This window comes from Neodiprion pinetum, chromosome 6 (assembly GCF_021155775.2).
Source record: "Neodiprion pinetum isolate iyNeoPine1 chromosome 6, iyNeoPine1.2, whole genome shotgun sequence".
Taxonomy (NCBI): Eukaryota; Metazoa; Arthropoda; class Insecta; order Hymenoptera; family Diprionidae; genus Neodiprion; species Neodiprion pinetum.
This window is the reverse complement of record NC_060237.1, coordinates 22,144,255-22,159,884: the sequence shown is the minus strand read 5'-3', so window position 1 is coordinate 22,159,884 and position 15,630 is coordinate 22,144,255. Positions and strand designations below refer to the sequence as shown.

The 15,630-nt window shown below is 40.8% G+C and overlaps 3 protein-coding genes across 5 annotated transcripts in view; 1 reads left to right on the top strand and 2 right to left on the bottom strand.

The window, feature by feature from the left end:
* Positions 1–166: 166 nt before the first annotated feature.
* Positions 167–3,806, bottom strand: LOC124222284 (uncharacterized). The gene is made up of 3 exons (XM_046633106.2): positions 3,549–3,806; positions 1,325–1,561; positions 167–487 (listed from the first exon to the last, which is right to left on the bottom strand). Exons 1-3 carry the CDS (start codon positions 3,631–3,633, stop codon positions 381–383), a joined length of 429 nt encoding a protein of 142 aa, XP_046489062.1. The 5' UTR covers positions 3,634–3,806; the 3' UTR covers positions 167–380.
* Positions 3,807–6,593: 2,787 nt separating this feature from the next.
* Cog1 (conserved oligomeric Golgi complex subunit 1) lies at positions 6,594–12,326 on the bottom strand. 3 transcript variants are annotated; one of them, XR_006883991.2, is made up of 9 exons: positions 11,898–12,326; positions 11,443–11,610; positions 11,038–11,326; positions 10,745–10,946; positions 9,190–10,510; positions 8,231–8,510; positions 7,628–7,846; positions 7,356–7,450; positions 6,594–6,842 (listed from the first exon to the last, which is right to left on the bottom strand). XR_006883991.2 is itself a non-coding variant. In XM_046633096.2 (8 exons), exons 1-8 carry the CDS (start codon positions 12,167–12,169, stop codon positions 6,726–6,728), a joined length of 2,868 nt encoding a protein of 955 aa, XP_046489052.1. In that variant the 5' UTR covers positions 12,170–12,321; the 3' UTR covers positions 6,594–6,725. The 3 variants fall into 3 exon arrangements, 2 of the variants coding, with proteins under 2 accessions (XP_046489052.1, XP_046489053.1); XM_046633096.2 differs by lacking the exon at positions 7,356–7,450 and having other exon boundaries at positions 11,898–12,321; XM_046633097.2 differs by lacking the exon at positions 7,356–7,450 and having other exon boundaries at positions 11,443–11,624; positions 11,898–12,320.
* Positions 12,327–12,540: 214 nt separating this feature from the next.
* Ptpmeg2 (Protein tyrosine phosphatase Meg2) overlaps positions 12,541–15,630 on the top strand; it is a 63,065-nt gene continuing 59,975 nt past the window's right edge. Inside the window, exon 1 of the mRNA XM_046633098.2 lies at positions 12,541–12,655. Coding sequence (XP_046489054.1) covers positions 12,545–12,655 — 111 coding nt within the window. The 5' untranslated portion in view covers positions 12,541–12,544. The remainder of the gene's footprint in view (positions 12,656–15,630) is intronic.

The window sequence follows — 15,630 nt, the reverse complement described above, 5'->3', positions numbered from 1 at the left end:
AATATTATGGCCGACAGTTTCCAGCTCGCGAGTCGGGAGAGATCTCATCGAATAATTTCTCTCGAATACCAATTATTATACTTGTATTTGTATATTATGGTAATTTACAATATTCAGGTATCATCATTTTTCGATGCTGTTAAGTCAGCTCGAATTATTCGCCCCTTAGATCTAGTTAAAATACTTCGGAATGTTCAAATTTCTTAACGATATTCTTGAGGTAGAGGGTCGTTTTTCCTGCGCAGCATATTTATTGCAAAACAATGAAAATCAAATCTACAGAGCTGCCTTCAAATAAATAATGTTTTTATTCCGGATATATACAGAGGAAATATAGGTGGCGTAATAATAATATCGCTTGCGGTACGATATCAGTAAGCTTATCGTGACATGCCAAAGCGTAGAGCGCGGTTCCGGGGCACAAGGAAACGCTCCTTCGTCAGGAGGGATAAAAGCTCAGCAGCGGTCATAGGAGGCCTCGAAATACCTGGAATTTTAACGAAACACGTCTATTAAATACTGCACATTTGTTTCTGATACTTGGGTTTTATTTGTGACTCTTTTCTGGGAAACAAAATCCCCATCAAGTTTCTTACGGTTAAAAATTAGCACGCGGTAACGAAGGTGACAAATTTCTTTTACACGTATACGTTTATTGCTAGTTTCCACCCACGCGGGACCGCTTTTACGCGTGAATAATTACGAGCGGACAACAATGACATATTCAATCTCGCATGGAGGCTCGGAGGTTGGATCAGCCGACCATTATAATTCTTCTTCCCCGTCTACGCTTTATTGTCGGTTCCCTCTTTCGATGCCATTTTCGTCCCTCATTAAGTACTGTTACCGAATATGCGGCATCGAGGATAACCCTCGCGACGATTAATCATTTTATTAATTGGCTACGAAACTAGAGTCTGAAAATTAGGCAGCTGACGTTGTATGATACCTACGGTCACGTATAATAACCTTACCGCTGCATGACTTTGTTCCATATTACACATCGCATTGTTATTTCTGTACCTCGGAAAATATGATATAATACATGGATATAACCGTTGTAACAAATGAGTACAACGTTTGTAACGCGGAGAGTAATTTTTTACGGGCTAATTTAATTTCACAAAAAATGACGCAATAATATTTAATCACACCGGAAATATGATCCCCTCTGTAATTGGACCACTGCGAAAACTTTGTTCAATTTATCCTCTACCAGATTGTGAACACAAGGCCACACGTTAATCAATATTCATGTAACCTGTGCTGTGCGTATGCGTATCGATTTCTGCTATTAACAGTAAGAACAACGTGTAATGCATACTTTGTTTGTTTTGATAAGGAAGCCTTCGCGGTACCGAAAATCCTGAACGGGTATCCGGAGGGCTGACTCCTCGGAATCGTGCCACCGGATGATAGGGCAAGTAACGTTTAGTCGAAGGCCTAGACGGAGGAGAACTCGGCCACACGCGAAGCATAAATCGGCCACTCGACGACTCCTGTAACCGTTTCACAATCACATCCTCCGTTGGAACTTCCCAAATGATTTGCGGCGGTGAGTCTGAAAATTCAGGGTAAATGTTTAAGGAGAAGCAGTTTTTGAATTGATGAGCAATTAGATTTTCGCAATATCTCATGTCTTTAACAAAGTACAGATAAGTTATTTCTCACAAATATCAATATTGCGAAAGATATATTTCGCGCAATTTTTATCGAGTGGCGGTTTTGCAAGAATATTCTCGTAAAATCTTATACATCTCAACCGATCGATTTCGACCGTATTTTAGGAAAGTCCGTTTTATTTCAACTCTACAGTGACGACTCTGAAGGCGTGGAATGCCACCTGTTTGTATTTGAATAGGAAGGTGAACTGTGACGGTAAAACCGTACCGTCAAACACTCTCTCAAGACGCGCAAGGAATTCGTGAAAAGCTCCTAAAAATAAATCCTATAAGAATGTTATTGAAGATTCTTTGTGGGCGTCAGACTCTATCCAGTTCTTTGTACTATCGAGCCTGAAATTTCAAATTTGGCTAAAAGAGCGAATCAACACCTTTGGCACACCTCCGTTCCAGCCCAAAATATCGGTTGTAGATGTCAAACCCACAACCTACATCACAAAGCACAGTTAAAATTCCCCGCAAATTATGATTGTCAAATTTCTCTACCAGCGTGAAATTTTATAGATACTTCACTTTCCCCTGAGTTCAACCCCGATTATTTGCCTCCGACGTTCTTTGCCTCTGTTTCCAGATGCAGGACTTCACAAATAAGATAAAGTTGGTAGCGGCACGGTCAGACCGAACAACAATGCGTTTCCCGAACACTGTCTGTCACCTATTCAACACCTCACAGAACTGTCCATAGTGAAACTGGAGCGCATTTTATACGCGTCAAATCGTGTCCTCGCGGGGGTCAAGAAGAGCCATGTTGTCAGGACGGTTTAAATTATTACAGAGGATGAGAGAGCGAGGTTGTGGTTACACGCTAATGCAAGTCGAGATTATAAATAATCGACTAATTTACCCATCCTACACGATACGTAGCTACGTTGGCTCAAGAGTCAGTCAGCGACGCACTTACGGCGAACGGATAAATCTTAATAGATTGCGCGCACGGGACAAACTTACTTAGCTCGTATTACACGTCGTACTTTCATCCAAATATATCCAGTCACCGAATAAAGAGACGCGCGTGTTTGATTCGCTGGGAGTCTAAGATGCCGGAAAGTTTTTTCGAAACATCTCCCTTCTTCCCCTGTAGTTCTTTTCACCGGACACTTAGCTTAAAAGCGTCGTCACGGCGTTATATCAACAGCAAGAGTTTCGATTGATATCGAAAAGTCAGCCTGTTTGTATTGCAATTAAAACAAGGGAAAGAAATTAATTAAAAGTTAATTTTAGACGCTAATATTTGTACCAGCTCTGATTTCTATTATCTTGGTTCGACGCTGAATGAAAAAAAAATCCTTCTCTCTTGCTCAGGCGGAAAATAACAGACGATTGTGTGGTTGCTAGTGAATATTGGTGACAAGAGATTTTGAAGTCAGCTTTGCCGAACAATATTTCGTCACGACATCGGGAAAAAATAAATAAATAAAAATTAAACCTTCGAAATAATGTGTAAAGTATTACACGTGAGAATTCACGCGGCACGAAATTCGACCGATTATAACTCAGTACCTAGCCACTCTTCGCCACGTCTACAACAACTCTATAAAACGATGATGGAAAAGCTCGAGTTACAGTCGTCATCTTATAATAATTTCTTCCGGCGAGACAATTGGAGCACGCAAACTGCGCGTCGTGATACAGAAACGCAGGAAATTTTGATTAGAGAATGCACCGTCGGCGCTGAGTCTATTTTCATCTTCATCGCCGATATTAATGGGTGAAATAGAACCGGAATGCAGAGTCGGCGCGTCTGAAATGGAACGAATTCGTTCTACCGCCAGTGAGAAACTTGCAGGCGAATTTTCGTCGAAAAATTATACATCGTTCACGAATCTAAGGAAAAGTTTGTCGAGCTATTCAATGAACAGGACTCACCGTAAGGTACGTAGTACGGTTGGACGAATTCAAAGACGTGGCAAAGGACGAGGACTCCGAGGACGGGTATCAGGGCGTTCCGCATCTTGAATCGGCCCGAAGATGCTCGAGGAATCGAAGAGGGAACTGCGTGCAGGCCGAGCAACTGGTGTACAGAGGCCGAATTGGGCGAGAGGAGAGATACGTTTTTGGTCCGCTGAGGACGAGGACCGGTAAACTTGTGATGCGATGATTCAGACCGCGGAGGCTGAGACCATCTCGCACGTATGCCCGAATTATATATCAGAGCGTGGAGTCTTGCAGACAAAAGCGAGCAGCGCGCGCCGCCGTCCGGAAAACTGCCCCGCTTTCGCAATTGTCACCCCACTCCTTTCTCTGCGGTGGTTGCCCATCTCATCCCCCAAAACTTATCCCTTTTACAACAATGGTCAAGACCCTCGGAATCGGCTATCTTCGAGTCACGAGCTGGAATCTTCTGATCCCACTAAAAGCTCCCTCCGAGGGATTTTTCGCATATAAAAATTTACTTTGGAAATCCCGTTTACCCCGCACTGATACCATCGCGGATTTTGATTCCAAAGCAAGTGCCTCTTCGGGGAATATCAATTTTCTATACCGTCACTGAGAGGCTAGACTATGCGGAGAACGCTCTGTAATGCCTTCATCCTGAGAGTGCCGATCGAAATCTCAACCGTGCAGAATTCAGATTGACTGTTGAATCAAAGCTAGTAAATCAACGAACGGTCGAGACTCCGAGAAAATTTTTTCTGCCAAATCGTTTCAACGCTTTGGGAAAAAATTTAGCAATCGATTAGACGTGATTCCAGAATATTTGGAAAGCAGGAGAAAAATTTTTCTAGAATGAGGCCGCACACAGGAATTTTATAATGATACGAGATTTATATATATTAAGATTAGCAAACGAAAGAGGAAACGAATAGATTAGATTGATTAGAAGTGTTTTTTTTTCTCTTTTTTTTCTGAAAACCACTGTACTTGCATATTTCCGAATTACAGGAGATGGCGCATAGTAATGAATTACTATGTCGTGACGAATTATTTTATCTCACAATTCGCTGTCATTCACAAAACGATTATCTGAGCTGATCGATTACTAGTGAGTTTTTGTAGGGACGTAGTACTTGAAGCAAGTGAATTCATCGTACTTTCAACTGTAGTCGAGTGGTCAGATTAACCAGATATAATTCGCGACATGTTTATAAAGAACTTACGAAATAATTCCAGTAAATTGATGACTAAATTTTCAGTTATATGTATGAAAGAAAATTTGATCTAACAATGCATTTGTCAGTGCTTAATACCGCCCTAGTAGCATTGACTTCAGTTTCTACAGAGTCGGTACAGAATTTCTCCCGACAGTGACTTTTTACCACCTGATAACAGAGTTGTGAGAGATTTTGAATAATGCAGATTCTGATATGGGACCCGCGGTCAAATGAGGAAGTAGACACATCGTGTCTGCAGTTACAGCCTTTAGGCAGACTTACCTCAGAATGCTTGTACTAATTGTAAGGCAGTAATCGAAGTATTTTCTAGTAATTCGCTCGAATTTATAACACGCAATGTATAAGCTCTTGAGATTTTTTGAAAACCAGCGTAACTTAGATTTAGTAAAACTCAACGAAACATCAATATTTTTTCTATTTAAGGCATTAGCTTGACGTTCCCGTTATACGGTGAAATCACATAACAGACAAGTAATCTAGTTGCGAGATCAGTCGATTGCGGGAACGGTGTGTTCATCGAAAAATAGACATTAAGTACCGAATTACGTTCCGCCATGCTTTGCAGTGATACAAGTTTGAATGGATCATAATTTCTGTATCCTTTGAATACATCAAACCAGCTCTCTGGTGAATACACAGCGGACTGCAGATTATATTACATGGCTGAATTGATGAGCCGAATTATAAATAGATTACATCAGATAAGTTTACACGCTCAGATTCATACCATCGAAACTGTGTTTCCAGTAAATTAGTTCTATAAAGACCTACAGATGTGTCTTTCACCTGGTTTTTTCAATTTGTTTACTTCTCTCCCTTTGCATTTCTTTCGAGAATATTTTCAAAACTGAAAAGCTTCCGGAGATGGTTGGGCCAGTTTTAAGAAGACTGACCTATAAATGCGTACCGATCTAATCCAATGGCGTAGATTTATAAGCTTTGACAAGGTTTAACAATGGCGATATTCTGACAGGGTTGTTAATTAATTACCCGGTTCAAAGTTCTTGCTCGACGAGGGTGACGCTTGCGTATTATATGCAGGTACGCGTTTCTTCACAAGTTGAGGATATAATTCGAGGAACTTATGCTCATTCATACTGTGAATGGCCAAGGTTAGCCTGCGTGGTCGTATTCTTGGAACACCTGTCCAACAATAATTACCCATAAATATTCTCGGTTTTCGTTATTTATTACCCGACAAGAGCCCCGAAATCAACATAAAATTAGCCGGAGATCATTTCTGAAAAATGTGTTCAAGGCAGATTTCACCAGGCTCACGCTATCACTTCTGTTCGTTCGGTAATCGATCTTCTCGTGAATCTGGTACAATTAAGTACTCGTCACGAGAACTCATTGAGGATAAAGTTGTCCCGCGCAATATGGAAACCGATTTATTGCAATTAAATTCAACAAATCGATTCAGAGGTTTACTAGGAATCAATAATCATTCGCCATTGCTATGCAGCTTGGGGGTTCTCAACACCTGGAATTTAGAGGTCGGCGTTTCTGGCTAAAGCCTAAGCTTCTCTCAGCTGCCAAGGCAACAGGTATAACGCGTGGTAAGCGTTCTAATAATTCGAATGCCAGTTATATCCGCAACCACAAGTTTATCCAGCTGAGCAGATATTCCGAGTAGTGTGTAATACGCGTTATAAAATTAATCCCTGAGATTACACGAGCTCTATTCGAACCGCGCAATCTAATAACCTGGCGAATATCTAATTTCTGGTAGACGAGGAAAGGGATTTGGCGGAAGGTAAAAATAGAAAGGAAGCTTCGAGTAAATGTGAGAATAAAATTCAACAACCAGACAGATTTATTCGAGATTATTTTTTCGACAATATCTGGACGATGCGTATATTTACAAATTTTATTAACACAAGCTGACCAGCCACTGTACAATACAGCTCGATATTTGCATTGAATTTTTCTATCCGGTACCGAACCAATCGGAACCCATGGCTCCGAAGAAGGCGGCAGCGCCTGACTTGATACTGGCTCCGGCAGAATCGGTCCTTGCGTGAGTCTTGGTCGGCGTTTTCTTCCGCTAAAATAATGAATTTTTACATTAGGTACACACAGAACTTGAACCAGACCTGGATAGTCGGCAGATGGTCGGGATTTCAAACGTTAATTATACAAAGCACACACAGTGATTATAATAAACGGTTCAAAGTCGTTGGGAATTAAAAATTCAAATAGCAAAAGCGTGCGGTCGTGTTATGTACTCGCAGAGAGATTATTATCGCTCGGCGGTGACGGTTAATAAGGCGTGTACATACAGGTATGTATGTACATACACACAGCACATTGTCCATAATTGTAATTAATCCACTGTAATCGATTGGGACAATTAACCGGATTGCTAATAAGAATTGTTACTTTTATTGTTGTCGTTGGCGTTATTGTTATCGTTACGTTTGCAGAGAAACGTTTCTGTCTTTCGTTAGTCAGGGCCAAACAAACTGTAGAGGAGGCACCGACTCCCGTTGTAATTGGTTAACTAACACCAGACAACCGTGGGCGAGCATTAAATTCCCAGTTTCACGAGCTGGTCTACCTTGTCCATGCAGCGCCCTTCCCTCTGTTCATCACCCTATAAACGCCGCTGTTAAGCCAAATTTACGAAGGCAACGGGACTCGTAATGCGGTACTCTATAAACGCGAAATTATCTGTTTAGCTCGAGTTCCGGTTCGGTGTACTTGGCCTCACGCATAAACTAGCGTCGTAATTCGACCGACTAAAATTCACTCCGTTCTCCTAATTTTCCATTTCAGGCAAACTACGTCCGGAAAGAGCGGACTTGTTTCGTCACGTTTTTTCATGCCTACCATCGACTTGTCCTGCAGCGAGGCTATCGAGACTATTGGCACCGTTCTCGCCGGCGCTGTCACCGTCAGAGGAGGAAACCACGGAGCTCCGGAACAAACGGCCAGGACTCCTGGAGCTTCTGTTGCACCTTTTGCGCCGTCACCAGCTACAGGGTTCATCCGGGCTCCGAGAACGGAGAGCAGCTGCTCCGAGTGAGGCACCAGGTTTCCGAATATCAACTGGAAGACCAAGATGCTCAATGGTGATTTCGTACCAGATTTTTAACTCAACGCTAATTGCGTTTTTTACGAATCTGTTCATCGCGCGTGTAAAAGCTTTGCAAATTTTCCATTGTGTCTATGTACCCGGTTCACGGGGCAATGGAGATATATAATTCAGGTTCATGCCTTGGGATCCAGATAGGAGTGCCGGTTTCCCTTTTCAAACTTATCCATCCGAGATGGTTGATTAATTAATTATGAGCTTTGAATGCGTCTGACACGACGTAAATGATGCAAAAAAAAATATTGGCATTTTTAATTTTTAAAGTAAACAAAAGTCCAAAACGCGAGTAACGTAATTTTCGATGAATTGCATGGAAAAATTTTATCGCAATAAATTACCTGCGTCCTCTGAGCGCTCTTCTTTACGTTTGCGTGTATGAACGGATAAAATACGTCCAAATCGAAGGGATCGATCTTCGACTGAATGTCGTCGCATATTTGAGACGACTTGTCTACAAATTTTTTATTCTCTCGAGGAATCATTAACAGTGTGACGTATTTCGTGTCCAGCAACGTTTGCAGGGCTTGTTTCTGCTTCAAGTCGTCATTCTTCGATAACTCCGCGTAATATTCAAACAATTCCGTCACCACCGTGTCCACTATTTCGTGTAGTATTTTCCTGGAATTAGGCGAGTGTAATGAACCCATATTTTTCTTTCCAAATTCATCCACAAGTCTTGTCGACTCTTTTCAAAATGTTTACGTTATATTCATTTGATCCCGCAAGCCTGTTTCGGACAGATACATTTACCACCCGGCGTCTACAGTAACGCGGGTCCGAAAAAAATCGCAAGCTGACATTGGGACGAAATATCTAACGATCAAAAATCTCTTCAACATAGCCCGAACCGAATCTTACCCTTCGTATAATCCAATTCTACTATTCATCCAGTGAACCAATTTTTATCAACGTATTCACAAAATTTTCCGTTCAAAAAGTTGAATTTTCAATATGAAAGTTGATGGAGTACGAATTACGCTTACGTAAATATTCTTTGATATTATACTGTGGTTTTTCGTACAATATTTACGTTATTAAATACCTCTGCGGTATAAAACCAGCTCATTTCAAATTTCATCAAAATTTGAGATTATCCGCAGATCGTATTACGCTGATAAAATTGAATACCTAATATCCTTATTATACATTGATTAGTAGAAAGTCAGTTGATCGAAATAGTCAAGCTCTTATTAAAAATTGAACCGATATTTCATACGAAGTTAAAAAATTTTCAATCACAATGCAACCAAAATTAATAGAGATAAGAAATAGCTTGCAAGCGTGCAAAAGTACTCACTTTGGCAACGTGTGAGGAATTATCGAATTCAAGTCTTTGCTAACAGCGGCCAGGAACTTCTGCACGGATATGGAAGGTTGGTAGGGTACCAAAATTTCAGACTTCATTCTTTTCCCTTCCTCGGCCTCCTCCTCGATCGTGACTTTCTCCCAGTCGCAAATCATTGTTTGCATTTTCAAAACGTTGAGAGACCTTGGCATAATTCCTTCCTTGTGATCGTGAATTTTCCGTTTGAAAATCTTGGCCCAAACTGTCCAAGCGGCGAGGCTGTCATCCCTCAAAGTATCGCAAATCGACTGCCACTTCGTGTTCGGTATAACGATACCCGAGACTTTCGAAAGGGTGAAACACTTGTTCAAACTCGGGCAGAGTATAGTCAGTGCTTGGAAAAACCTCGCAGTCAGAATCGCGTTCACCTCCCGCTTTCCCGCCTTCGCATCTTCGACGAGGCATTCATCCCTGATAAACTGTGACAATTCGTGTACCTTCTGCGTGCTTATTACTTGGAGTTGTTCCTGCACGATTTCGCGGTCTACGAACTTATTCAGAGTGCTCGAGATTTTAACAGCCAGGAGATCGGTCGTCGTCGTTGTCGACTTTTGACTTTGGTAAAGATAAAGGTGAATATCCTGCAGCAGGTTGAGCAAATTTCTGTCAAAACTCTCGCAAAGTTTAGCCAAATTCGGAGAAAAGCCCCGCGTCTTCATCAGCAAAAGCCGCTCGTTGTCGGCCCCGTTCCTGTTCAATTTTTGCGGTATGTCTGATGGGGAATCTTTCCAAATGTACCACCTCAGATCGTGCTCGGGATACTCGCATTTATCGTGGGCCACCTTGTTCAGGGTGTCGAAGAGGTCGGTCTTCAAATTGAACAGAGTTTCGTCCCACTTGATGCTCACGATTCCCTTTACACGCTCGGTCAGCAACAGCTGAAAGTAATCCCCCCAGAAATTTACCGTCTTTTCCAAAGATAATTTCTTGCACATAATTTCCCAATTCTGAGGAACTTCCAGGGCGAGAACCTCTTCTCTGATATTGTGTATCCCTTTGACCGACGTCACTAGATCAAGCAGTTTTGAGACCTCACGTTTTACAAAACCCTCCACCCAGCTGAGCCAGTTTGTCAAATTATTTTTTAACTCCGCTTCCGGAATTGGTTCAATCTCGCCCCGAGTTGACGGTTTGTGGCTCTTTGCGAATGGTGACAAGAATTTATCTGTCAAATCCCTGTCTACCTTTAGCAGGGACAAAGTTGTTGGCGCGTTTGAACCAGCTACTTCCTCTACACATTGCAACACAAGGCCCTGTTCCTTGCCGTTCGTCTCTGAAATCACATGGTCAAGATTCGGAGAAATCGTGATTCCTCAGCATGAATATTTATGAATGAATAGTATGGGTAGAGATTGTGGGAATGAGGTTTCAGAGGAAACATGACAAAAAAAAATGGTTTTTTTTATAAAGTACGTAGACATTCTTAGAAAGATACAACAACTGATGTTACCGAACTTGAAGAATGACGAAAAATCCGTCAATTCCACAATCAGGTAATTTTACTTACCCACAAAACAGGAATAAAGCAGATCGATCACGTGTGTCAGCATCTTAACGCTCAAGCTAATTCGATTCCTCACGCTAAGATGGCTCTCGTCTTTTATTACGGCCTCGACGGCTTGACTTCGAAGAGTAATCAATTTCTTCAACAACTCTGTAGATGCCATGCCATCCAAAAGAACCAGTGAGGCTAAACAATTGGCTGCTGACTGTAAATCGACAGATAAGATCCATATATTTTTATTCTTCATACTCGAATTCACTTTATACGTAATAATAATATATCAAATTGTCACGTACCTCAACTGGGAGCTCAAGCGACTGCAGAACCTTATTACACCCAGTTAAAATTACATTTCTAAAGTGGCTTATGACGCCCCACTGTTTGAGAATTATCGGATACTTGGTAGCCAGGTCCGAATTGCCAACTTCAATCCTTAGACTGTAATTGATGTGCTGAGCAAACAGAAACAGTTGCGTGGCCAGTAGAAAATTCTCCGTATCTACCGCCGACCATATTTGCTCCGGTATGTCCATCAGAATTTTGATTTGCATTACTATCGAGTCGTAAGCTTCGTTTGACTTATTGCTACAAACGTTTATTAACTCACAAATGTATTTGGCATTTGATTTATAATGAGGGTACAAGAATTCGGGTGTTGGTGTCAACCTAAGTATCCAAGAATGATTTTGCGCTATTGTTACCTTTCCAACATCTGTTCCGGTGGATCCATTTTAAACCCAATAAGGTATTTCTGTTGCAACTTATGACAAGTCTCCTCCATGTTGCAGATCCTTGCTATAACGCACTCGGAAGTCTGCTTCATCTCTGCTATCGTATCCGCAGCTTCTATCAAATCTCGATATCGTTCTCTGTCAAAATAATACTGGTATTTTGTTCTCAATTTGTTTTGGAAAATGGATAAGTCTATTACCTAAATATTCACTGGCAGGACGAATCATTCTTGTCATAATGAATCGTTAAGTCATCAAAATAAGAATATTAAAAAGAAAAACAAACTGTCAGGAATAAGCTGATGGTATTTTTTATTCGTGGGGAAAATCGGTAAAATTTTATTTGCATATTTATGTACAAAAATCAGCTTAAAACTACTACGATTACAAATTGACACTAAGCTTCTTAACCTAAAAAATCTCACCCAACAAGCGTACGAAGCTCGACTTTCTTTCGTTCGCTTTCATTTTGAATTTTTTTCTGTATCTGTTCGACTTCCTTAATCGTATGACCCTCGAAAACTTTTTTTATATCCAGCTCCAAAAGATTAACAACTGGCATTTTAAATTTTAAATACCGAACCCTAATTTTTGATTTTGACACATCAACACAATCCCAGCTGATATCCGAAACCATAAGACATGCGTTCCAGAGACCAACGCACCTCGAATCGTTCCTGCACCAACTAACTGACATTAGGCATCCGTGCCTTCATAGCTCTGATCTCTGTTGTCGGTTTGTCAGTCAATTGTGTCGGTACTAGAGATCGCGTCCTGATCTGCTACACCGGAAGATACGGATAATGATCGCTTCGAAATAATACCACACATTGGAAATTCACGTCAACATCTCTCGGCTGGCTCAACCTCATCTTCATGCAAAATGAATCGTCGCTAATAAAGTTTGAAATCTGCGGCGCCGTGAGGCATTATCTTAGTCAAAATGTAGCGCCAATAGCGCTTAGCGGGAGTCTGCCGAACCTTCGATACAACGAAGATTTACGCTGCGAGTCATGCATCTACGTTTTCTTCATTATTCAGTGCGGCGCGTATTGTAGACATAAATATCTCAATGCTAGTGTGGCGTTCGGTCTGCAGTTGGAGCCAGTCGCCGTTTGTGGTTGTGTTCTGTGTTCAGTGTCAAGCCAACATGGCGGCCGCGTTGACCGTCGAGCAGGAACAAGTAAGTGAAATGCGAATTGTTATTTGTGGAACGAGAATCCATCGCCGAGCGATATTTCATTGAGAGCTATGAGACTTCTCGCCCCTTCCCCGCTTCCACACGTATTTTCAAACTGCTATTCAACGTGTATAAATAACACCGCGAGTACCGAATGTAAACATTTCAACACCTCTTCCGCACGTCCGCGAGTTCCGTCAGGTTTGCTTGACAGCGGGGACTAATTTTTATTCATTTTTTTTTTTTGTCGTGCGGTGTATAAATAGCCCCCGTGAAAAGTGGTGAAATCCGCAATTCCAATAGACTCGTTGCGTGTCTCTCTCTCGAGTTATTTATTATTTGTTTACGTTTACAAATTAAAATCCGTGCTCGAAACTTCCGGGTGCATCTCAAATTGTGTATTAGGTACGGTAAATTCAGAGACGAAGAGACGGTTTTCTGTACCCGATCGTCGGTCCGGATCTTTGCATTATTATACACTTGCGTATCTTGTTTTTATTTATATGCCCGTCTGCACGTCGCAACGTAAACGTTACATTCATTTGCCACGTGTAAACACACTCTACATTTATAAGTCTATAATATTCTCATCTCCGTTTCTCACAATTCATATACTTAATAAATATTACGTACTCGAAAGGAAACGGATGAAAAAAAATTTTTTTAAACCGCGGAATACGTACGCCTTACTTTTAACCAGGCACGCCTCGAATCTTTAACGGATAAAAAGAAGCACAGGATCGAGCCAAAATCTAGAGCGTTTCAACGACGTAACTGCATTCCATTATACAAACTCCGGCTGTTTCATCTGATATCAGACGAGATCTCGATCAACCTTCAACTACTTTTCAAGGCATTAAATTCCACCGCACATTCCAGTTTTTATTAGGGCATTAGAAATTCTTGATTTTGTCACTATTTTCACTGAAGAAGAAGTCTGCAATCGAATCGGGGAAAGAGATAAACAGCAGTTTATTAATTTCTCAATATTCGTTCGATCACAAACTCTACTTTTACTTTCATGGTACCATTTCTGTATGATTTACCCCAGTTTAGAGGACACGCAACTGGTTGCCCCGTTTCAATTTAAACTTTTTCATTTCTATTTTATCAACTGAATACTTTTTTCTTTTTTTTTTTGTCATTAATTCTTATACAAAGTACGTGCATAACGTATACTCTTGAATCAACGCCACGTTTCATCCGGATATACTCTTGGCTTGACGTATTACTCACATCCGTATGAACGTGTTCGTGTAAAGGGTATAACCGTATTTAACACACACGCCTATTTGCACGCTTTTTAATTTACGGACGCAGTGTCAGGCGAATTTCTCGAAGCATTAATACTACGTCTACATCAGTCGTCGAATTCCGTTTTCGTTTTTTTCCATTATTTTTCGTTAACTTCGCGTGAGTATAGAGAAATAAAATGAAATCTCATACTTTTCGTAAACATTACACGGATTAGAAATCAACCTTGAAACAAATGTAATCCGAGTTAGGGGATAGAATTAAAATAAAAAAAAAAAAAAAAGGGTAACGAATCGGCGTACATGTTTTTCGCTGACGTTACTCCTCACTTTGTCGGCGTTTCGCTTCGTACCCTTCGTGTCGCAATTACACACCTTATGTTTCACGGTAAGAGATCAGCGGGATCGAATATTTGGGCGAATTATGACTAATTGTTATTCCTCGGAAGAAAGAGAATCCTCTGTGAACAGAGCGACGGTGAAAAAATGAAATCATACTAATCATAGGTACCTCGAAATTGCGAATAAAGACTAAGTGGTTGGCTGGTTCCAGTGTGTGGACGGAACTAAATTACCGATTCCCCGGAGGCTAATTCGAGCCGGTCAATTTTTTTATATCATAGAGAGTTTATCGTTGCTGTCGTTATTTATTTCAATGCTTTACCAAGAATTATGGAGGAGGAGAAGGTATATTCGTACCGATCTTTGTAATTACCGCATTTCTTATCCCCGTTTGAATCATCTTTGCCGTATTATAATTAAGTCTTGATGAGAATGAAATGATATATAATTTGTATCGTATGTTTTATTCAGAACGAGAGGACGATCAAAAAATTTCTAGATAAACGTATGTCAGTGAGATGACTATTTCAAACGAGTGACCGATGTACAAACTTGGGCAATAATATATTATACGTAAACGGTAATACATTTATGTATTTTTTAATTCCCTTCCGCTACAGAAATATATAATAACAATTCGGTTATCGTTTAACGTTTCAAGTTAATCATACCTACTTCGAAATGAGGAACAGTTCGAAAGAGTTATTCGTAAACAGCAATAATTTTTCTACATCATTTTTATTCAAGTCGTATAAATATCCATTATCATAATACCTTTGACGAAAAATTGTCCCACCTCTACTTTGTAACAATCATCCGACGAGTTACAAAAGTTATTAAATAAAAAAAGATATCAACTTATGCGGACGAAGTCCGCGTGTTAAGAATAATCGCGATCCACGATACATTTTGTCGCGAGTCGAACGAGCAAACCTTTCTCGTCTCTTCCTTCTTGCTTCAATGAGTTGAATTGTGAATGCATTGAAAATACCGGTTCGTAAATATTGTGCAAGGTTTGGCCGCCGCAGCGAGACATGCATGCGCCTCTTGATTAACGAATGCAGCGAGGGCATTGTGCCCTGAACAAGTCTGCTGATATAGCGGTGGCCAATCACCGACGTAGATCAAGATTCGATGACAAAAGTGAAAACATCCTTTCGATTAAACCGAGTCTTGTCTTATCGCGTTTTACACACGCGTGTGTCTCTGTGCGTACATATATAGATACACGTGTGTGTGGGTACATATAGTCATGCATGCAGCGAAAGTGTTGTGGCAGCGTGTATGACGATAATATGAAATTTGTTGCGGATGTTATTTAATTATAATACACAATCTCTCTTTATGTATTATACCGAGGTTCGCATGCAGCTAGTTAGCTAG